Source organism: Siphateles boraxobius, unplaced genomic scaffold, assembly GCF_051911475.1.
Source record: "Siphateles boraxobius isolate OS27281-9 unplaced genomic scaffold, OSU_SipBor_1 24, whole genome shotgun sequence".
Classification (NCBI taxonomy): Eukaryota; Metazoa; Chordata; class Actinopteri; order Cypriniformes; family Leuciscidae; genus Siphateles; species Siphateles boraxobius.
Genome location: NW_027508855.1, coordinates 18,424,140 through 18,449,316, shown reverse-complemented (window position 1 = coordinate 18,449,316; position 25,177 = coordinate 18,424,140). Strand labels below are relative to the sequence as shown.

The window sequence follows — 25,177 nt, the reverse complement described above, 5'->3', positions numbered from 1 at the left end:
TCTTAATTTTACATGATTGGGTTGAGTTGTTAAGCTTGACACTACCCTCCCTGGCTATAATACGTCTCAAAAATGTGAATATATGAATACACAAATAAATACTTAAAATATGGCCAAAAATTATAGACACTGTGCACATTTTGTTAAATATTAACAAATTCAGTGAAGTGCCTTGTGACATGACATGACAAAATGCATTAGCTATTTAATGATAAAAAAATATTTAAATGCAATAATTATGTTTATTCATTATAATGGACATACCAAAGTGTTGTCGTTTTGGGGAACCACCACTTTAAAACATCTGGGGGACTGAAATATTACCGAATCCCAGGAATGATCCTCATACATCAGCTACGGATCTACTCAATGTGTGTTGATGGGAATTATAAAGAAGTGCTACCAAATCACACCTATGTGTACTGTATACTGTAGCATGATAAACAAAGTAGAAAAGTTTGGCCTAAAGTAGGCCTATCTCAAAACTTCCAAATGGTTAATGGTTGGTTTAGTTGTGTAGGACTTCTAAATTTACTGCCAAACCTAGAAACTCAACTGCGATCTCTTCTGGTTATAGAGCGAATAGACATGCGCTCTGTGTAATTCGCATAGACTGTAAAAAAAGAATTTGGTGTAAATTACATTTTTGGTATGTAAAGATAATGAGACATTAATTCATCTCAAAATGTCCGAGCAGTAATATCAGTTGAATACTTTTTATTTTTTTTATTTTGACCAAACTCGATAATGTAATGTAACAAATAAAAGTCATTCAGAATATATAAAGAAAACCGCAATTAATGAATTAATTAAATAAATAAACATGCAAAATAAATCAAAGGTCATCTTCCTTTTTCTATATACAGCCATTAAAAGCTACACTGAAATACTATTATATAGAGTTGTGTATTTTTATGTGAATTAATAACAATAGGCTAATAATACATTTTATTTTATTATCAATATATAAATAACAAAATACATTCATGAATAGGCTATTATTATTGTCTTACTTTATTAGTAAAACTAGACGACTAAAATGCAAAACTCCACGGATTTATTAGTCTTTTTTTTAACTTGCAATTCAAGTCTGACTTGCAAAAACAACGGATGAGGAATGAGGTTGTGTAAGATCTTTACGGTAATTTCATCATTTTCTTTCCGCTTCTGTGGTCAATTGTAACTGCGCTTCATACACTGAGCTTTACGGTAAATTCAAGCGCTATGGCGTTCCTCCTTTCTTATTGGCTGTCGGCGTGTCTGTGTGTGTGTGTGTGAGAATGTGAGTGTCTAGTCGCGACTGTCACTCACTCTGCACGGCCTGACGCAGTGATAAAAGACAAGTACATTTATATTAATAAATATAATGTGTTCTCGCACATTATTGTGACCAGCGGACTCTGAGACGTTCAAAGGAAAAGGTAAGGTTTGAGATATCCTTTATGAGAGTTCTGGTGGGCTTATATTGAGTGTTTTGACCGTTTTGTTAGCTTAGCTGAACAGCAACTGTCATCATCACCACACTAGACCACTTCATTCAAATATTAGACTCACGCACATCACATTCTATATTGTGTTTACATTATTATCAGTTAACGGATGGGTTTACTGTTTAATATGATCAATAATTTGGTTCTACACCTGTTGCTCTTATGGTTTTTTAACTTAACGCTTTCAGATAAGTAACGTTAGATCTGTTCAAAAGGTCTAAGATTAAAGATAGATAGTAGTCTAAAATAAATTAAAGATCTAACTTAACGTTAACTTTAAGCTGGTAACGGCAAGATTAACGGCTAGTCACTACAGACAGTAACTTAAAGCCGAAAGCACTGTTTATTTCATCCATGATTTTGAGATGTTGAGCTGTTTTGCTTCCACAACTTGCTGCTTTCAGAATAGTGAAAAGAAAACATCTTTATTTGAATCTGTAATGTATTTAAATTGCATTGCATACTGTATTTTCAAAGGCTGTTATCTCAAAATATATATTTTATCTAGTGCACTGAGTGGAAATTTTTAACTTCAGCAGAGATAAAAATAAAATAAAAAAACAGTGCAATAATTAATTCATTCCATTAAAGGGTTAGTTAACCCAAACATTTTTAATTCTGGCATCAATAACTCACAATCATGTCGTTTCAAACCCGTTAGACATTCCCTCATCTTTGGAACACAATTTATGATCTTATTATTGAAATCTGAGAGCTTTCTATCCACAGCTACGCAACTACCACTTTCAAGCCCTAGAAAGTAGTAAAAATATAATTAAGTAATCCATGTGATTCCAGTGGTTTAACCTCAAATTTAACTTCAAAAGCGACTTAAGTGCTTTGTTGAAGATTAATTCGAACAGTGCATTGGAGATTAATATTTTGTAAATAAAGTGGTAAATGCTTTTTTAGCGAAAACAAACCACTCGCATTGCTTCATAAAATTGAGGTTAAACCACTGGAGTCACTTTAACGATATTAATACCTTTATGGGGCTTGAAAGTGGTAGTTGCGTAGATTATCATCAACAGAGTGACAGAAATAATTAAATTTCATTAAATATTTCATTAAAGGTTTAGAACGACATGAGGATGAGTAAATAATGACAGAATTTCTCATTTTTGGGTGAACTATCCCTTTAATATCTAAGCTATTAACTAAAAGTTTGTAAGTGCAAACCCTGAATGTCAAAGAAACTATCCCCATTTTCTCATACCATTTTACTTCTGGCTAGTGTGAATTAGTGGTTTGAGATCTGGGCTGGTATCCTCAAGGCTTTAGGTTTAATGGAGGACCTATCCTTATCCCTTAATCAAGTCACTTTTATGCAATTCATTTTATGTAGCGTACTTCCATAAATCACAGAAATGATGGCAGAAGCATTGCATTTGCTTGCTCAGGATGTGTTCATCAACGTTGATGTGCATCTTTGCCAAATCATCGGCTTAGTTTTTGTTTACTGAGCAAGAACACGTTAGTTAGATCTTGTGTGACTTCCCATTTGGTCCCTTAAATAACCCTCAGTGTCTCATGTGAAAGGTCATAGGTCATGGGTGGAACAGCCTTATAGAAAGAATGTTTTTTTTTTAGGGTGTCCTAAACTCATTTTAAATCCTTTATCACATTGATTTGAATAGGATTATATGATTGTACCATTTTGATATAAAAATACAAAGAGAAAGAAAATATATTCCATTCTTTGTCATCAACAACGTGAAGTGCATAAAATCTTACATTACGTCAGGGTTTCCCAGACTGCGGTTGGTGATGGAACTGCAGGATGTTCATGAGTTTAATGAAAAGCAATTAAGTAATTAAATCATAAAAATGTAAAATAAAAAACACTTAGTCCTACTAAAAAAAGATTAAACATTTTATTTGTTTACTTGTCATTTCATGTGACCATTATCTGACATCAGAGACCCATGAACTTAATTTTATTATTTATTATTAATATTATCATATTGCTTGATTTTATTAACGTATTAACCTAAAATCTAAGGACTTAGCTTACTTCATGTAAATATATTAGGTATACAAAATTGGGGAATCCCTGCATTGCATGCAGGGTGGGAAATTAACTTTTTTGCCCACCAGCCACAGTGGCTGGTGGATGCCCAATTTTACCAGCCACTTGTATTTTTTACCAGCCACTTTTTCTGGAATTCAAATTTATGAATGAGAACTGTGACTTTGATAACATTGACGTCAATTACAAATATGTCTTTCGTTTTATACATTTAACAATATGAGTTATGCTGCACTCAGGAGCCAATTTATGTTTTCCTCCGTGGATGCTCACGGACGCACGCCCCTTTTAAAAAAGAAAAAAAAAAGCACTATTAGCACAAACATGTAAGCAACATGTATGTACATGTTTGTATTTTTGAGAGAGTTTTATGCATGGTTATTTTACAGTTTATTTTTTAATATTAGTTAAGTCTGTATGACCATAAACGATGGAGTATTTAAATGTATTTTGCTGCTATTTGAAAAAAATCCAGCAAAACGCGCCCGTGTGCTTGTCGACCCCAGAGGGTTAACTCGATAATAAAGCCGTAAAGTAGGCTATCTTTCAACTGAGGACAGCACCACTTCTCACGAATACAGATAGGATTGGAGATGAAAAGTTTAACTGACACGTAATCGAGCTCCGGAGCACCCACGGTATCGGCTCCTATCCTCGCCGCTGCTAAAACTATCGCTAAACTAAAAAAATGATAGCTATCTAGCCATCACAAAACACAACTTCAAGTTAGTAATTTACTTACTTGCACATCCAAACGTAGTCCCGAAAAGGTCTGCCCTTTTTGCCGATCGCATGGACGTTTCTGAATAGAATTGGTCATTTTCATTGACTCTATTTTAAGGTTAGTTGTTCCTCTAACGAACGAATTGTTTGCATTTTCAGACGACGCATAGGCTCGACAGTAAGCGAACTAAGCGAACCCTCGTTTTCCCTTCGTCATCAATGCGCCACTTGTTCGAAAAGTACCTTCACTTTTTATTTACTTCGCCCCCAACAGGTTTTACATTCATATACTGCTGACTCCGCGGCGGGCCTCTTAACACCGGGTATATTTTTTTAAATTTTCCTTTCGTCTGTACCTCAGCTATATGTGTCACGGTCCGTTCAGCGCCGTGTCCGTGCGCTGTGTCCGTAAAGCACAGCGCTGAAAACCAATCAAATTAGTTACTCGACAAAAGTGCATTATTTTTACTTAGCAACAGCATTCTTTGACAAAAGATGTCCAATCCGTTACAAGGAATGTTTTAAGTAGTAACCAATAAAAATATGTTTTACAATTTACCCGCCACTGTGGCTGGTATACAAGGCAAAGTCACCCGCCACTTTGAAAAAGTACCAGCCATTGGCTGGTGGCGGGTGCTAATTTCCCACCCTGATCCCTGAACTTCCTGCCCTGTCATTGTTGCACCCTTGAGTGGTACACTTAAACTCAGGTCACAATGAATGTAATTATTCTGCTGTGAATCACACTGGATGAAACAGTCCTGAGTCCCGACCTAGCAACAGTGATGATATCAGCATGCCATGCACACCACCTCTGTTGTGTACTTTGATTTTTTTTAATGACCCAGAAGAGCACGGTATAATAAATTGATAAAGAGTGACGGTGGGTGACTGGTGAGGTGTTTTCTTGTTGTATAAGGGTTTGGCTTTGGGTTTGTACCGTTTCACTTCCTCTACGTAATGTGAAGCAGTCAGTGCTGACATGACTATCTTCAACTGCGTACATACAGACGTATTTAAACCAGCAGTCATGAGACATCTGATTATGTTGTTTTAGAGATGAGCATGTGATTTTAAATCTGCATCCTAAAATGGACATTTTAGGGCGTAGGATAATTTAGCTGTTATATTAATGTGTTTGTGCTTAGTGCTTTATAATTCATCATTTCAATTCATCACTGATTTTGTTTGCATTACTTGAGTGATGTTTTCTCACTGTAAAATGATCAGTATTGTCAGATTATGTGGGTAAATATCATGGCTTTTAATTCACACAAGAATCAACATTTTTTAATAATTTCCCCACACTCTTATTTAGTTCTTCCTATTTTTTTGGAAAAACATATCTGTTTTTTATTCATAAAAGGTCCATATGTTATAATAAAGTGGGTGGGTGATTGTTAAATGTTTTTAATGTTCCTTTTTTGGAGATTCCAGGATGCTGAGGGTTGAGATACTCTTATAGCATTATTTAGACCAGGGATTCCCAAACTTTTTTTGTCAGCCAAACTTATTTATAACTAAGTTAAATACAAAAATATTTCCCTGAGATTTTTAGTTATTTTAATAATTTATTTAACAACACATTTGTTCATGTTTCATGGTTCTCTGATGTCAGTTAATGGCCACATGACATGCAGGTAAACTTTAAACAAAAAACGTATTTATCTTTTTGGTAAGTGTTTTATTTTCTTTTGAATGGTTTTGTTGTACTGTAATTCTCTAGTCCAGGGTCATAGCCTGTAGAAAGTCTGCAGAGATGTGTGCGCTCTGATATTCTTTATAAGGACTCTGGCATGAAAGTTTATCAGCACAGCAGTGACTCATAATGTTCTCAGAGATTGTGGTGTGAGAATCCGTGTCTGCTGACAGAACAGCCATAATAATTCAATAATGATTGCCCGATAACAGCCAAACTTTTCTATCAGACACTTCTGAACTGAATGATCTCCAGGGTGTTTGGGTGTATTTAGTGTGGGTTTCTTTGTATGTTTTATTTCTTTCTTTTCCTTTGCAGGTGTGTATCGTTATCACTGCAGCCATGCTGTCCAGACTAAGCATGAGTGTGAGGCCGTGTGTGAGCATGTGCCGATGGGTTCACACTAAAGAGAAGGGGAAACCGCTCATGCTCAACCCACGTACCAACAAGGTTAGACTAAATACAATCTGTCCATCCGCTCATAATGACTCTTTCAGTCGCTATTCTTTTATTGTTTCCAATATCATATATAGAAGAGTTGGGGAATCTTCTTTGCATCTCATTTGCTGCTTTCAGATTAAATAAATTATATAAGTGCCACAAAAACAATGAGGATTTCAGTTGCAGTGACAGCAATAAACTTGAACACATGCATGCATACTAAATAACTTTAACTTAATAATGACTTTACTATTGTCTTTTTGCTAGTTTTAGTTTTTTACTCCCCAGCGTAGATGCATACACACTTTTAAGTTAAGGGTCTGAATGCTTTTGTCTGGAAAACATTAGTGGGGTGACTCAGCAGAAGTGCCACGTATCCTGAAAAACATGGGTGTGTGCTTAAACATCAAGAAATGACCCAGCACAGAACCATAATTGTTTATTGTACAAAAAGTAAGCTAAACTGTTCGATGGCTCCATGTTCTCAGCAGCCAGTAATTGACCTCACAAAACACTAACACAAACCATGTTTATCCTTGCTGCAATTGTATTTAATGTAGTCTGGGTTGCGTTTTCTTTCTCCTTGTGTAGTTTTTGTTTTAGTTTTTGAGGATGAAGTCATGTCACTGTCATCATCTGTCCAATTTCACAAGCTTTTACCAAATGAGATGAATTTGCACCAAAATACCATTTAGGTATTAGGTATACCATTTGGATGCCTTTGACGTCAATTAGAAAAGACACAGGAAGTGTTTTTTCTTCCCATTTAAAAGTTGATAAGTATATCCTAACCAACTATCCACCAATATTTAGTTAGTCACTTTTTATTATTTGCATTTAACATATAATTTTTTTTATTGCTGTTCAGAACAGACTTGCAACCCACCGGCCCTGTTAAAAACGGTCCCGCACCCCTCAAACATGCTCAAAGAAACATAAGTTCGCACTCCAGGCATATGGAATGTAAAGTAAATGTAATTTCTCTGTGGGATGTATGCTATAGATGGGTGTTTCCCCCTCGCTGACTCTGATTGGTCGCTGTTCTGCCTTGATCTCCTCACTGTAGATGCCATGTGTTGGGTTTCCTCCTCACACACAGGATGTATGCATTACATTTGTGGCACCTCAGGTCAAAGAGTCATGAGTGGTTTTAATATAGAGCTGCTCCGGCTCACCCCCAGACACACATAAAGCAGTGTTTCAGGGTGTGTATGACCTATTGTGTTGTCTGCCCTTCATATGTTACATACTTCTGTGGGATAGACAATGCATGAGATTAGACCACCTGCAGTTTTCTTTGTGTGTATGGCTTTGTCTGTAATTTGTGTCATTTGCTAAGGCAAGCATCACTAGTATTGCTCTTATTTATGGTTGGGGCTTTGAACAAACCTCTAACCCAACGAAACTTTGCTGTCGCACCAATGAAATGTTATCAGTTTTTTTGACAGTGTAGTCCTTAATGTGTACTTGAAATATGACACATTCCAAAAAAAATTAATAATTAATATAATGTCAAACAATATATGTATTTACTATTGACCAGGTTTGTTTTATTTTATATTTTATTTATTATTATTTTTATATATATTTTACTTTATTTTGTATTATTTTATTTTATAATTGTTGATTATAAATTTTTTTTGTGGTTATTGTTGTTATTATTTACTTTTTGTCTCTCTTAATGACTGATTAATTTTATTTTGAATAACTTTTTGAAATCTAACACATTCCAAAAAAGACTTATAATAATGATAATTTATACTAATAATAAATAATAATAATAAATATCTAACCATAAATTATTTTTATATATGAACATATAAATAAAATGTCTTGATCAGGTTTGTATAGTGTAAATAAATATACTATATTTTCATTATGTTTTATATTATTGCATTATCATTTATTTATGTATTTTGTTGTTGTTCAGACTACTGTCATAAATAGAGAAGAAAAAAAATTGGATTGGGTTATTTTAACTTTGGAAACTCAGATCTCATTAGTGACGCCCTTGCAATTACCCACAGTTTTACTGTAGTGAAAAAGTCAAAATCTTGTGTAAGCATTCATTGTGCATTTGTGTGCACACAGGGCATGGCTTTCACTCTGAAGGAGAGGCAGATTTTGGGCATTCATGGTCTGTTACCACCAAAGATCGAGACCCAGGACACCCAGGCCATGCGTTTCCAGAAAAACCTGAAGAAGATGTCCGACCCACTGCAGAAGTACATCCATTCACATCACTAACATTTCTGATAATAAGAGCTGTTCTAAAATTTCCATATAAAATCTGAATTTTAACATGCATTTTGCGACCCAATGCTGTGTGGCTTCAAATAATCATATAAATATCATAACCTGCTTTTCATGATCCTGAAAGATAAAATGAGATAAAAAGTCTGAATACTTACACTGAATATACTGTTTCATTTGAAAATGTTAAATATGTGTTGATTTAAGCTTGGGTTAATTTGAGCAGGTATATCTACCTAATGGGGATTCAGGAGAGGAACGAGCGTCTCTTCTACCGCGTGCTCATGGAAGACATCGAAGCTCTCATGCCCATCGTCTACACGCCAACTGTTGGCCTCGCATGTACGCAGTATGGACACATCTTCAGGCGACCCAAGTAAGCTACACTTCTTTAATAATTAACTATTTAACTGTGATACATTGATCCCATGTCTGTGTAAATCACCGCCTTATTGTATGCTCAACATGCTCTTATTCTCAGCTTGTCTTGAAGTTATTTTTAGATGTGCAAGATGGCAGATATATTGCCGTATTATGCTCCTTTCCAGAGTCTTGTTTTTGAGCTCTACTAGAACAGGTTTTCATGCTTGAATGTTCAAAAAAACAGTTTTTTTCACATATTTGTCATCGTTGCAGCTACACTCTTCCCAGTCTGTCAGTAACACTGTTTAGTTCATGTCTCTAAGGACCCCCTTTTGAGTGCATTTGGTGCAATTTGCACTTTACAGCATCACATCAAAATAAATTGAAGAATCAAAAGAACATTTCCTGTTAGAATTGAATGTGATGAATGTTGTAATATGAGTTGTCTTCACTGGCTGCATGCAAAAACAAACACAGCTTGACCAGTGTAGGCTTATTGGTCAGCAGATAAATCTTACAAGACAGTTTTTAATGAATCATTCAATACAACTTTTAACCTAGCAAGTTATTGGTTTGAATCAGTTTAATGAATAGTTCTGTTTGAATCCTTCAACTTTGAGTCAATCAGTCAATCATCTAAAACCTGACTCACAGAACCGCTAGTTGACATTACATACAATCATGTACACAATACAATACAAAAAACTGTTACTGTGTATAGGGTTAAGTGAAATTATGTATGACAACATGTAGCTAAAAGTAGATGGAGTGAAAAACATCATGTTACCAGAAAAGTTTTGTTTAGTATGTAGTTAGGACTATTTTTGTTTTTGTTGTAATTATGGAGGAGCTTTCTCAGAAATACAGCTTGTGTGTTAGAGATTCAAGTTTTTGTCTTATTCTCCCCAGAGGTCTGTTTATCTCCATTAAGGATAAAGGACATGTTCGTTCCATATTGGATAACTGGCCAGAAACCACTGTCAAGGTATTGGATTTCAACATTCCAGTGCTTTTCGATTTTTATTGAAGTGCATGTTTGATGTCACTTTTTGATTCGTAAGTTCTGTCATGATTTATTTACCCTCATGTCGTCCCAAACAAGTATAATGATGACGTTTTGTTTTTCGGGTGATCTATCCCTTTAAGACTGTGATTTATGCATTAATTTGATTTCTTAAGAGACTTTTTGTTAGTATAAGTGAGGGATCATTCATCTCTGTGTGTCTGTAGGCTGTAGTGGTGACGGACGGTGAGCGTATCCTGGGTCTGGGGGATCTGGGAGTGTATGGTATGGGTATTCCTGTAGGAAAGCTGTGCCTTTATACGGCCTGCGCTGGAATACGGCCTGAGAGTTGCCTGCCGGTCTGCATTGATGTGGGCACAGATAATGAGGTTGGCAATCATTCATTCCCAAACCATTCGTGTAACAAGACTTGATGTCTTTATAGATCTAGATCCAACATATATCCATACATCCGTCCATCCGACATACATCCGACCATCCGACATATATCCATCCATCCATCCAACATATATCCATCCATCCAACATATATCCATCCATCCAACATATATCCATCCATCCAACATATATCCATCCATCCAACATTTATCCATCCATCCAACATTTATCCATCCATCCAACATATATCCATCCATCCAATATATATCCATCCATCCGACATATATCCATCCATCCGATATTTATATCCATCCATCCAACATGTATCCATTCATCCGTCCATCCAATATATATTCATCCATCCGTCCATACAACATATATCCATCCATCCATCCATCCATCCGTCTATCCGACATATATCCATCCATCCGACATATATCCATCCATCCGACATATATCCATCCATCCAACATATATCCATCCATCCATCCATCCAACATATATCCATCCATCCATCCATCCATCCATCTATCCAACATATATCCATCCATCCAACATATATCCATCCATCCATCCATCCATCTATCCAACATATATCCATCCATCCAACATATATCCATCCATCCATCCATCCATCCATCTATCCAACATATATCCATCCATCCATCCATCCATCCATCCATCCATCCATCCATCCATCCATCCATCTATCCAACATATATCCATCCATTCGTCCATCCAACATATATCCATCCATCCATCTATCCAACATATATCCATCCATCCAACATATATCCATCCATCCATCCATCTATCCAACATATATCCATCCATTCGTCCATCCGACATATATCCATCCATCCGACATATATCCATCCATCCGACATATATCCATCCATCCGACATATATCCATCCGTCCGACATATATCCATCCATCAATATGAGCCAAAAAAAATTGCTGTTTGGATTTAAATAGGCAAATGGATAAGAGTCTATGATTGGATCATTACTGCAGTGATTATTATGTTTCTAGAATGTTATATGTTTGGCAACAGTTCTTCTAACAATGTCAAGATTCATCAGGCTCATATTTTGAATCTAAGAGTCAAGCACTCTGTAAGGTCTTTTTCATTGTAAATGTATGTTTACTCTATAGATGGTTTAAAAAAATAGCTATTTTATATTATGTTTGTGCTCTTGTGTGTTTCTGCAGAAGTTACTGAGGGACCCATTCTACATGGGTCTATACCAGCGGCGTGACCGCTCTCAGCGCTACGACGATCTCATAGATGAGTTCATGGAAGCTGTGGTGGACAAGTACGGACAAGACACCCTCATCCAGTTTGAGGACTTTGGCAATCACAACGCTTTCCGATTCCTGAAGAAATACCGTGAGAAGTACTGCACCTTCAATGATGACATCCAGGGTGAGTACCAGTACTTGCTAAGGCAAGAATCACTATTACTTATACGTATTGATTTAAACTCATCAGGTACCGTTTATGCTGTTGCTTTACTATAAGATAATTAAAAATATACTTTTCAAACATTTTCAAAATCTAAATGAGAATAATTATGTCATCATCATATTTGCCTATGAATTGTGATTGGTCCTCATTTTCTTTACAAGCATTGTTATTTTCTTCAAGAAATGCAATCTGATGATCATTTGCTGATGCATTTGTGTGTCATAGGCACTGCAGCCGTAGCTCTGGCAGGTTTACTGGCGGCTCAGCGTGTTGTAGGGAAGCCAATAACCGAACACAAAGTTCTGTTTCTTGGGGCTGGGGAGGTGAGCCCACATGACACAGTTTAAAGCCACAATGACGCAAACTCTGTCTTTTAATCTGTGTGGTTTGCTTTGAGATTACACTTCAGCATAGTCTGTGTATTTAAGCTTTAAGCAATTTTCACTTTTAGGCAGCTCTGGGAATTGCTAACCTGATCACCATGGCTATGATGGAGTCAGGGGTGTCTCAGGCAGATGCCAGACAAAAGATCTGGATGTTTGACAAATATGGTCTGTTAGTAAAGGTAAGTAAACATGGTGTAAGAGTATAAGTATGCTTTAAAATGTGTGTACAGTATTCTTACTCCATATCTGAACATTGTGACAAAATATCTCACTAAATTAAAATATTTGCAAAAATAGCTCAGAAACAAAGTCGGCTCTCATCATTTGTAAAAGTAGTAACAGTGTATCTCTCATCATTCATGACAAATTTATAAGGTAAAGGTTAAAATAACTAATACTATGAATGTATAGATATACAATAGGATTAATGAGGCATACTTTAATTAAAATATATTTTACTACAAAAATGGAATGTAAACAATGATTTGTGAATCCAGGTTTTGAACCAGTTCAATGAACCGATTCACTAAAATGAATGTGTATATATATGTATGTATATAAATATATACGGGGTTTGAAATTAACTTTTTCACTCAATGGCCAATTTGACTACTCATTTTTTAAGTTACCAGCCATTTATAACTTCTACTAGTCAAAAAATAAAATAAAAGAGCCAGCTTAACTACAATATATATATATATATCAGAGAGAGCATGCTGCTGTCATGTAAATGTACTTTTAAATAACAGGATACAATGTACTGGGAGAAAAGTAACGGTATCAAAATAAGAGTAAATCATTGTTTGTCATTGAATAATTAATTTTAAAGATTTATTCACACGCGCTGATCCATTCAATTTAGGAATGAGACATTGACTTCATTCAAGTTATTTTGTTAATAATTTAGTTCAATTAATAATTTTTTTTTAAAAATAAAAAAAATTTTCGTTTAAGTTGAAGTCATCAAATCTTGTTACCAACCTACTGATTTAAAAAAGCTGAAATAAATATTAGATGAAAAAGTTTTGAAAGTTTAAGTTGAAGCACTAAAATCACTTACTGGACAATAAAACTTAACCTGAAATAAAAATAAATTAAACCCAAATTGTAATATTTATAAAAAACACAAAATAAATTCATAAATAAAAGTTCAATCAAAATATTAATAAAAACTAATATAATACAAAAATAACTAGTACTACCAATGAGGTTGTTTGCTGTCTCTGAAAAAACCCAAATGCTGCCGCAGTATTTTAGTAATCTGAGCTCACATGACAAGTCTCCTCTAAAACCTCAAAACAGGAATAGAAAATGTGTGACATTGACCAACTTGTTCTTCTTTCACATGCTTGAGAGTCCTCCAGTAATCCTGAGTGTGTTTCTCTGTTTTATAGGGCAGAGCTTATGAGACAGACAGTAATCAGGAGGCTTTTGTTCACTCTGATCCTGGGGACGTGAAAAGCTTCTTAGACGCAGTCAATGTTATTAAACCCACAGCGATCATCGGTAAGACGAGCTGCTCCTCTACGCCTCGCGCTGAAATCAACCAAACATCAATCTGTTTAACCGTCTGTTTAATCTGTTTAATGTTAGTCAAGGATTGCACCTCAACAGTTGTCATTTAGGTTTTCATGACCTAGAATTAAAAAAGCTTCTTTTGTTGCTGTACCTTTAAGACTTTTGTATATAAATGTCCTGTTGTAATCGGCTAGCATCTTCACATTTGAAATGTGTTAATGAATAGGTTTTTATTTGTAAATGTGGGTGGCTGTTTTTTGTTGCCTGTTCTTTGCATATAGTTTTATATGCATCATGCATAAACCATAAATCCTTTATTAATAGATATGTATATATGTTTGACCTCTTTCTCAATGTAAACAGGTGTGTCAGGGGCTGGCCGGCTCTTCACTCATGATGTCATCAGAGCAATGGGCAGCTTGAATGAGCGTCCGATTATCTTCGCCCTGAGCAACCCCACTGCCAAAGCCGAATGCACAGCTGAAGATGCGTACAGCCTCACACAGGTAAAATATCAGTAATGCATTAACCCTTTGATGCCTGACATATGATTTTTTTTTAAAATGGAACAGTTATTAGCTTAAGACAAAATCTAAAATAAAGTTTGCATATGTTTTTTTTTTATCGTTTTAGTATTTTTATTTGATACTAGGGCTGGGGCGGTATGGATGTTTTCTAACCGTGGTTGCAAAGCAAGAAATTCCCGCGGTATAGCGGTAAACCGCTTTAAATACATCCACAGCGCTTTTTTTTTATTATTTAATCTATGTTGATATATATGAAAAGTGAACAGCCGTGTAAGATAGGATCATAAGATGGGTCAGACATGATTTTGACCACTTTATTAAGTTTTGTTTTGTAGAAAGCCTTTCTTTAAATTGAATTTCGTTTTGTATAAATTGTATCTTAATTTTATTCACTGTTTCATTAACCAATTACCTGGAATTAATAAATAAGAAGCAAATATAGCAGACAAATACAAAGTAATAATCCAAGGCACTCGAATTGTGTATACAAAAAAGTAAAAAGCCTTTATTGAATCATGGCTTCTATCATTAAAATTGGTGACAGATACACCTACGCGTTGCGGCTATTGCCTTCGTCAGGGTGTGTGTAACAAACAAAGTCACAAGTGCATTTTAAATAGCAGTTCATTAATCTAAATAGTAAACACCTGGTCACACACTACGCAAGGTAACCAACAGGGAGCAGAATTCAACATATGAAATAGTATATTGCATAATATCAAGCCAAATCAAACTCAAAAAAAATAAAAATAAATAAATAAAAAAATAATATATATATATATATATATATATATATATACACATACAAACACATACATATACACACACACATACATACATATATACACATACATACACATACATACATACATATACACACATAAAAAAATAAAAATAAAAAAATAAATAAAAAAAAATTAACAAAAAATTTATATATATATTTATATATATATACATATATACACATACAAACACATATATATATACACATACATACATACATATATGCACATACATACACAAACATACATACATACATACATACATACATATACACACATAAAATAAAATAAAATAAAAAATAAGAAAAATAATAGTAAATAAATAGAAAAAAAAAAAAAAAAAAAATTTAATTGAAATATTTTCAGCAATATCTAGATTACAGTATACAAATCAAAACATAACAATAAAATAGAGCAAAAAAACATCAAAATATACACGTCAATGGATGTATACATCTAATGATACACAATACGACTAATTTCATGAAAAATTTCACAGAAATGGTACAAAATCTAATTCTCCATTTAAACCTGGGAATGCGGTGGCTTTCAGTGAGTAAATCCAGAAAGATTCTCTTTGTAGTAACTTCTTAACCCTATCACCTCCTCTTATGGACTTGGGGATGTGTTCAATACCGATTATCTTGAGTGTATTCGGACTACCATGGTTTGTATCTCTGTAATGAATGGCCATAGGATATAGAGGGTTACAGATTCGAATGGCGTTTTTATGCTCTGATAGTCGTATCTTTAGTTTTCTAGTCGTCATCCCTATATAGAAACATCCACATGGACACTCTAACCTGTAGATCACAAAGCTATCTGCTTTCATCGCCCATAGACCTTAAAACTATCAGCGGATGGCGGGCAGTGCGGTTTTGAAAATTGGTCATAAACTTTGGTGCGGATGATGGCGGACGGATGATGAGTTTGTGATGTGGTTGCAGATGAAATAATAGCCCATCCGCGCATCTCTAATACGAATGGAATCTTATTTTGTGTCATGAAACATTGCACTCCTCAACTCGCGAAAGGTCGGATTTGCTCCATCTATTGATGATAAATTTGTTTAGAAAACCTTGAATCCATGTAAGACACAATGTCATTATACATAATCCATGTCATTAGAATCAATGAATCCATAAAATTAGACACAACGTGCACACATATGCAGGCCAATGTTTTTTTTGCGGTGATGATGGTGACGAGCTCAGACCCGCGGTTGGAGTCACGTGACTGCGGTATTGCGGTTACCGTCCCAGCCCAATTTGAGACACACGACTTTTTATGGCTCATTTCGTATGATATAGTGAGAATATGGATACATTTCAATTCAGAGCCCCAAACTGAGCAGAAATATGTGATTCGGTGCAGATGGCTGATTTATATGGCAAAAAGTAAGATACAATTTTGATTTGATTGTAAAATAAATGAGAATATTTTTAATAGCATAGTAGACGATTCGCATAAAATCATAAATATCAGTTTTCACTTTATCTCCAGAAAATATCTTAGTAAGATGATGATATTTAAATGCTTTGTTTTAGAATCAAAGATAAAATACATTTACACTGACCTCATGTGGACATTGATTGTCATACCTGTATATGAATATGGAAATGTAACTGTTTCTGTTTCAGGGTCGGTGTTTGTTCGCCAGCGGCAGTCCATTTGGACCGGTGTCACTAGAAGATGGGAGAATACTGACCCCTGGACAGGGCAACAATGCTTATATATTCCCTGGTATTAATTCTATAGTAATAATTATAGTCTTATATATTAATGGATGTTTTGGTGGTTAGCTCTAAACACATCTACATTAAGAAGTCACTAATGTTTAACAAACATATTAAGATTTTTAGGAAATAATGGGATAAGATTGGCCTGTCCAGGTCATCTCGTGTTGACGTGTAGGTTGTAATTGTGATTTCAGGTGTAGCTCTGGCGGTTATACTCAGTGGAGTCCGACACATCAGTGATACAGTGTTTCTTGAGGCTGCAAAGGTAAATACACAAAGACCAAAGTATCCAAGAGCAGCTGTGGCTATTTGTAATTTAAATGTGTCTGGCTTCCGGTGTCATCTGCATCCAATCTGTTATGCTGCTTGATACTGCATAGTGTTGTTTGTTATCATATTATTGTAATTTATTATCATAATCATAAACACTCTGGTTTCTATAAACATTCTTTTCTCCAATAAATAATGTGGTTTGTGAAATATTTTGTACATTATAGTCCAACAAGCTGCTTTATTTTTAAATCACCAGCTCTTTCACCCCTGATTGCATGATTACTGAACAAGTACAGTATATGCAGAAACGGTTGTTTAGCTTAATCGGTTAAATTATGGCAATGAATTAAATATTGCTTTATCACGAATACCCCTATTACTATTTACAAGTTATTAGCCCTGCATTGCATGACTTTAAAAAGCAGAACTTGTTCTAGTTAATATTTTATATTTGATAAAACAGTGGTTTTTGTTGTTTTAGACGCTGGCGGATCAGCTCACAGATGAAGAGCTGAGTCAGGGCCGACTGTATCCACCGCTGTCCAACATCAGAGAGGTGTCCCTACAGATGGCTATCAAGGTGAGATAGTGTTTGTGTGTGTGTTTGTGTTTTAGGACACTGTAAACAAAAAAAGAACAGCCAAGTAAACATGAGTGTACAGTAGGTCAGGGTCCCTGACCTCTTTATAAGTCTTGTTCATCCAAGAATGAAAAATATCCCATAATTTACTCGCTCTCAAGCCATCCTTGGTGTATATGACTTTCTCAAATACTCAGACTCAGACAGATACTATGACTCAGATAGTCATATGTAGGGATGGGAATTGATAAGATTTTATCAATATCAATGCCACTGACGATTCTGCGTATCGATCCGATTCTTTAACAATTCTCTTATCGATCCCTGATAGCACTGTGTGGAAAAAAGTATTCATACTGTATGCTTTTTCGGCAAAAAAACAAGTGGTTTTATTCGTTTTAAAGTTCACTCTTGAGTAAGCAAACTGAATAATAAATATGATTTAAAAAATAAATAAAAAATCTTCTGTAAACACAAGGATACAGATCAGAAACTCCTCCTAATATAGAATTAAAACTATTCTCTATAAAAACAAGGATGGAATAGTTATACATAATACAGTGTTTTCGTAGAATATGCCTGTTATTTGTAAGACGCCAGTGATATTTAATAGAGATGCACAAATTACAAATTTCTAGGCCGAGTTTGGCCTGCCGATACCGATTTTAGCCGATTTCGATTTCATTTTTTCTAACCACTTTACAGCAAACACAAATATTTATTGTCTATCTTTTCTTTAATAGAACATTTTACATAGGACATAGCACATTTTTTGAACAAATAAAATAAAATAGAACTATATAAATTATTACTCCTGGTGTAGGAAATTCACACATATCTAAGTGCAGTGTTATGATATGGAAGAACCATTTTCACTTCCAATATTCAACTAAAAAAAAGTGATATATTTACTTATTTAGGAAACTAAACTTCTGTATGAAAACAGGTAATGGCAATAAAATAATATATAAATAGCAAAAAAAATATATATATAAAGCCTTGGAGTATAAAGATATTTCTCAAAACACCAGCCGATCAATCGGTGCATCTCTAATATTTAACATTACACCTACCCTATTCAACGGAGGTTATGGTGCTGCTAGCTTGGGCAGTTATACGCAGCGGATCAAAAATACGGCATTCCTGCAATGCAGGACCATAGATATATGTTTAAGCATGTTGCTTGTATTTGCACCCTTACACGAAATAACAGCCTTGCAGTTATTGCAAACGGCATGATTTTTGTCTCGTTTAGTAAAAGAAAGCCAAGCTTTAGATTGTCTCTTCCTCTCCATGATTCCCTCCTTTGCTCAAATCGCTTTGACGTCATGATGCACGAATATGTAGGACGCGGTGCTATGGTGCCCGATAAAGGACAAAAGGGACAGTTGTGAGTTCACGGTCTGTATGGCTGGGGAGCAGGAGCATCGATAAGAGGACTCGTTAACGTCGAGGGCATACAATATCGATGGTTCATAAAATTAAGAACCGGTTCTCGAGTGGAACCGGTTTTCAATTGCCATCCCTAATCATATGTAGAGGTCGACGGATAGTGGATTTTACCGTTAACGATATTTAGATTTGACTGTACATGCCGATAACCGATTATTCAACCGATTTTTTTTAAATGGAAACTGGGATTTAAAACAAACATAAAACTCCAAGTAAAACAGTTCTGAGCTGAAATGAGCTAAATGAAATAAATATATAAATATGAATATATTAAAATGAGAAGTTCTACAGAACAAACTCTACAGAAAATAATTTAGACATTAAAATATTACAGGTCGAATGTGTGTTTCTTTAGCTATAACCTAGAAACATATGTAAATTTCATAGGTAACACTTTGCAAGTCTCATTTGTTAACAAGGATGTATTAGCTAGCTTTCATGAACTATATGCATTATACAATATACGTTTTTACTGCATGTATTAATATGAGCAATACAATTGTACCTTTATCATTCATGTTAGTTCATAGTACATTAACTAAGGTAATCACAGATAAAATAAAAAATTAAAACTCAATTTTAAATGTAGTAGTAAATGTTGAAATTAACAAACTAACAATGAATAATACTTTTACAACATTTATTAAACTGTTAATGCTAAAAATGGAATCTTATTGTAAAGTGAACATTTCATATAAATCCAAAGAGTCATGCTTAAAGATGGCCATTAAAATTTCATAAATGTAGTAGACCTATATTACATGTATAGTCTCTCACTTTATTTGCTTCTATTTTAGAACACTTGATGATTGTCTAATCAAAATAATATGTATTGTAGTGATAAAGAAATAACTGAAATCGAATGCGTTTCTGATTTATGTTTCTGTCGGCTGCATGAACATATCAATGTTGAGAAAGCAATCACGTCACTAGCTTTAAATATGAATCTTTGTCAGCTAATGAATGCATAAAAGTGACCAGCTGGATATAAACTAATGCAAATAGATGGTAACAATTGCGACATAAAACATTTAGGTGAGGTTTGCGTGTGTTTTTGTCACATTTATTTAACCGCTTGAGGTACTAATGTTAGAGTCCTCAGCCTCGACGGCAAACATACTTCAGTTCTTCTTTATTAAGAGATGGCAATATGTACTTCGTTTCGCTGTCTGTGTTTTAAATGCGTGTCTGAAGTGTCACAGTGTTCTCTCTGTGCTGCACGCAGCCTCACATGTTAACTTAAACAACTCAGCCCGTGATAGTTTGTTATTTGTCCTCTATAGGGCGCTCTCGATCTGTGTAATGACACACACTTCTCAACCGTTCCACCAATCAACTATTGGTACCGATATATCGGCAAAACCGATGAATCGGTCGACCTTTAGCCATGTGTCAATTGAAAGGTCTCACTGGGTAGAATACAAGAATATAAATGTTTTGGGCTTTGTATAAACTTGAGTGAGTTTTTGTACGTGAAGCCCCCAGAACCATATGTAAATAATATACGGATGCGGCAATTATGTCACGTTTTCGCTCGTAACTTCATGAAACATGCTCTGATTGTGGCACATCATTCGAAACATGCTCCGAAAATGGCACATCATTATTTAAAGCAGCACTAAGTAAGATTTTTTACCTTAAAATAATGTTTCCAAAATCGTTTCAGTGGTTCATCAAGTCGTGACATGGCTAAATTATTTACGACAGCGGTAATGGACAATTCCGCTTCCAACCTTTAGGGCGACTGCAGAGGAAAAGTTCCTTGGTGTTGCTTTAAAGCAGATTCTCACAATTGAAAAGTCCAAACTCACCATAATCCGTCACTTAGATCTAAAGCTATTTATCACCACATAATTTGATCCAGATCCAGAAGCAGCTCACATGTAGAGGAAAGAGTATTATTTTGTCCTAGTTATTGCATGTCAAATAGAACATTTTCCTTATGCACACTTTTTTTTGTCTTTTATCAGCAGTTTCTCAGCATGAGAATGTCCAAATGTAACAAAAGAAAAAAATGTTTTAAATAAATTTTAAGTTTTCTATCAAATGATATCTACCTTTTGACTCTCCATGCTATAGTTTTAGAGTTATGAGTCTTTACTTTTGTGTGTCGTTGCAAAAAACAACTCTAAAAATGTCTTCAGGGCTTAAAGGTACAATATGTAATAATTTTGCATTAAAATATCCCATAATCTCAAGGCCATAATCTCAAGGCCCGTGTTATATATTTTGTTAAATTGATTACTTACAATATCCCAAATGTTCCCAACTATTTATAAATCATGAGAAAATTGCTATTTTAACCAAGGAAACGGGGCGTTACAGCAGGGGGGAGCTGGGAGTCGCCAGTCAATTGCGTCATATCTACGTTACCCTCGGTTTCCGCTCGTACTGCGTGGAGTGCTTGACAAATGCGGAAGTTGTAGTTGTAGCGTCTATCAAGCTACAAACGTTAGCTTGTTTCGTGCAGTCGTTACGGAACACAGTTATTCTTTACCGATTGCAGCTGGTTCTGTCGACAAAGCATGCTTAATATTATATTTTCCAAATGTAGCATTCGTTAATAGTTATGTTTATGTAAGGGAAGTATTATTGCTTTAGATTTGTGTTTAGTTTATTGACATTTTTTATCACGTCTGATGTTTATGGCCATGTAAATAAATATAGCATGTGTTATACATAAAGTTTAATCAGTATTTTAGCAAATGATGTGGGTTTGTTCGAATGTACTTTTACAACAATTGTTTAGAACACGTAAAACTGCACAGCGTTATCACAATAATGAATTCGACATACAGTAACCTCTATGATTACCAATTTAGTATTAAACCTTACTTTTCTTGCGGTTAATTCATTTTAATGAAATAAAAGTGTGATGAGGTTCAAGAGTCATGAAGGAAGAAGACAGGGATCTGCGTGACTGGGACTCGTACTTTATTAAAATAGAACAAAACCAACCAAAGTCGCACACACGCGCATTCACCGTGGCAACCGCGACGGCACAAAACAGTTCAAAAATGAGAGCTCGGATCCACCGGTTTTCTTTCTCTGCGTCAAATTTTCTCTCCAGTCTCTCTCTCGTTCCAGCGCGCGGCTTATAAGCGGTCTCTCCACGCTGATCACTGCAATAAGACACAGCTGTTCGTCATTTGCACTTGACCTACTTCCCGCTCGTCTCTTCTCTCTCCCATTACAGACCACGCTGAACCACACCACCCTCGCCACAAAAAGCATTTCATTATAAAAAAAAATTAACCTCATCGATGAATATGATTTTTCGATTCCCGTCTGACTGATTTACATCCACGGTGGAGTTTAAAACGACAGTTCCCATTATTCCACGCTCCTTCACATCGTCATCGAGCTACGCCGTTGTTGTTGTTTTGAATGTAGCGCCCTCTAGCGGCAAAAAATCTTGCTTATTGTACCTTTTAAGGGGTTAATTTTATATATTTATTTATTTATTTTATAAGTCTTAAAAAGCCTTACGTTTGATTTTAAAAACCCTGCAGATACCCTGGTAGATGTGTGCTGCCCATTTCAGTCGAACATTCTGTCAAACAAATAATGTGTTAAAGTATTCATAAACTGCACTGTTCAGATAAATGCCAACGTATATGAAAGACACAAATGACACGTTTTTTGTGTGATGTACAATATTTGTACAATTCATTCATTTGTATTTCACTCTAATACAGTTAAATCATTACAGTAATGAGAATCTAATAAGAATCCATGAGAATAATGGGAATTAAAAACGAAACTCGGATGTAAATATCCAGGCTCCCTATGGTAATAAGAATTTGGTGATAAATGTGCATAATTGTCAAAAATAATTTAATGCAAAACATCTTTAATATTTTTTTTCTGTGGGATGTATATATATATTCCGAGAATATATATATATATATATATATATATATATATATATATATATATATGTATACAGTCAATTGAATGTTACATGAATGTCATTTGTTGTGTACCATAACCCACTGCTAAGTTTTTGTGCACAGGTGGTGGAGTACGTGTATTCAAATGGAATGGCGTTCCGATACCCAGAGCCTGTGGATAAGGAAGCGTACGTCAGATCAGTTTTGTGGGATATCAGCTACGATTCATTCGCGCCCGACATGTACGACTGGCCCGGGGTTTCTCACAGCCCAATTGTAGACTAGATGAACACATGAGAAAATACCAGACAGAGAGAGACGGAACAAAAACCAGGAAGTCTGAAGGGAGTCTTCATTCTTCTGTTTTAGGCACTCCTCTTTTCTTTTCTTTTTTGCAACTTCTAGTATTTATTCATATTTCTGACCCCTTGTTTAAATTGCATTTTCTGTTTTTTGGATGAATTTTACAAATCTTGCACATGTCCCGGTCACATTTAACCCCAGAATCTAAATAAATAAATGCAAACTAATATTGTGCATAAAGATAATTAAGCCTTCTTTTAGGATCGTTAGGATTTTCTTGCATTTTGTCATTTTCGTCACAATTAAGCACTTTTTACCCGAAATGCACTAATAAAAATATGCAAAAATACTTTATTCAAATTTTAAAGTATTTACACATAATAGTATTTTGTCGTATTTCCTGACATTTGTCTCAAATATAGTAAAAAAAATAAAAATAAACTACAGTAATGAGATTCCAATTATAATCCACTGAGAATTAAAAAGAAAACTCGGCCATTATAGTAATGAGAATTTTGTGGTAAATGTGCCGAATTGTTATGAAAGTTATGTCACAATGCAAACTAAACTAATGGTCTAATTAGGCTTCATTTATTATATGCAAAATGTATTTTATTTATTTATTTTTATACTCTATCCTTTGCTCCAGTGTTGAGTGCAATACTGTGCCGTGTCACTCCTCACATTTGTTTTTAGGTGATATGTGCAATGAAACGTTCTAAAATGAAGTCACACTCCATTGGTTCTTTGTGTTTGTTTCTTGTGTCTGTGAGAGTCATTCAGATCATCAAAGATCCGTTTATTTCATAGTAGCGGAGGAAGTACAGGACATGAAGGACTAGCAGAGTTTCTAGTATATTGCACAATATTACAGTGGTGTGTAGCTGTGACTGAGTTTTAGTGGATTTACCAGCAAATATTTACACACTTGTATGAGGATGCTTAGAATACAAACACATTCTTTATAAGAAATAACAGGAAATTAATGTCATTATCACTAAATAAACTGGCTGACTGTACATTATCTAACTTGTTACACAGCTACTTCCCAAATTATTAAATGTATGGAAATCTTGATTTGAGGTAAAATTATGTGAGAAGAATTTTGAGTGATATTAAAGATATAAGACAATCACAGCTACAGCATGTAGGTTTCATGCAACTGCAGTAAACTATACATAAATAGTCGTTATATTAATTTATTTGACTGCATCTGTTGACCAATCAGAAAAAGTACCACTGTGGTAGAGCCTCATAACAAGTGCCTGCTTCTACATCTTTATATAGTCACCACTCATCGTACAATATTTTATATGCCATTGTAAACGAAGTAGCCAAAGATCACAAGAGCAACAAATTTATAGATTATCATGATTTGCATTTACCTTTCATAGAAGTTTAAAAACTGCCCATTGAAGATTTCATTTCAACGGCATATCGAACAAAGTAAATGAACATTCTCATATCCATGACCAAAATATGCCCAGTTTCTGTCAGTCCTTGAAGAATGTATTAAGTTTGATCAGTGTTGTGCACCTGTTATAATGTCATCAATGTTTCTGAATGCAGTTCATCCTCGCATCAGTGGAGATGTGAGCTGCTCTGAACCCTGTGTCTGCAGAATAAACAACTGTGCAAAGTCATTGCTGGTCTGTCTGCTGCACTCATTTTGAATGGATTTAATCAGTTTTTTTTAATGTATGATGATTAGCCTATTACATTTTTTTAAGGATTCATCCCATAATAATGCAAGGAACTTGACTAGAACCAGACTAATGTAAATTTTTACATCTTTTTCTTTAATAATTATTTGGACTGCCTTTGGAGGTTAAGACAATTATACACAAATAAATAA

At 34.9% G+C, this 25,177-nt stretch overlaps 1 protein-coding gene across 1 annotated transcript; it reads left to right on the top strand.

Moving 5' to 3' along the window:
- Positions 1–1,206: 1,206 nt before the first annotated feature.
- me2 (malic enzyme 2, NAD(+)-dependent, mitochondrial) lies at positions 1,207–24,965 on the top strand. Its single transcript, XM_077241818.1, has 15 exons — positions 1,207–1,421; positions 6,260–6,391; positions 8,474–8,607; positions 8,862–9,011; positions 9,908–9,983; positions 10,229–10,390; positions 11,614–11,827; positions 12,095–12,192; positions 12,321–12,434; positions 13,650–13,761; positions 14,137–14,279; positions 16,723–16,825; positions 17,016–17,086; positions 17,576–17,674; positions 23,143–24,965. The coding sequence occupies exons 2-15, from the start codon at positions 6,284–6,286 to the stop codon at positions 23,302–23,304; spliced, it is 1,746 nt and encodes a 581-aa protein (XP_077097933.1). The 5' UTR covers positions 1,207–1,421; positions 6,260–6,283; the 3' UTR covers positions 23,305–24,965.
- Positions 24,966–25,177: the final 212 nt, after the last annotated feature.

What these genes read in the sequence shown, in the direction of transcription:
- me2 (XM_077241818.1), top strand. Translation starts at nt 6,284, where the DNA reads ATGCTGTCCAGACTAAGCATGAGTGTGAGGCCGTGTGTGAGCATGTGC. An exon ending in TGTTTCTTGGGGCTGGGGAG is followed by an intron (nt 12,193 to 12,320) that starts GTGAGCCCACAT and finishes TTTCACTTTTAG; the next exon opens with GCAGCTCTGGGAATTGCTAA. An exon ending in TGTTTCTTGAGGCTGCAAAG is followed by an intron (nt 17,087 to 17,575) that starts GTAAATACACAA and finishes TTGTTGTTTTAG; the next exon opens with ACGCTGGCGGATCAGCTCAC.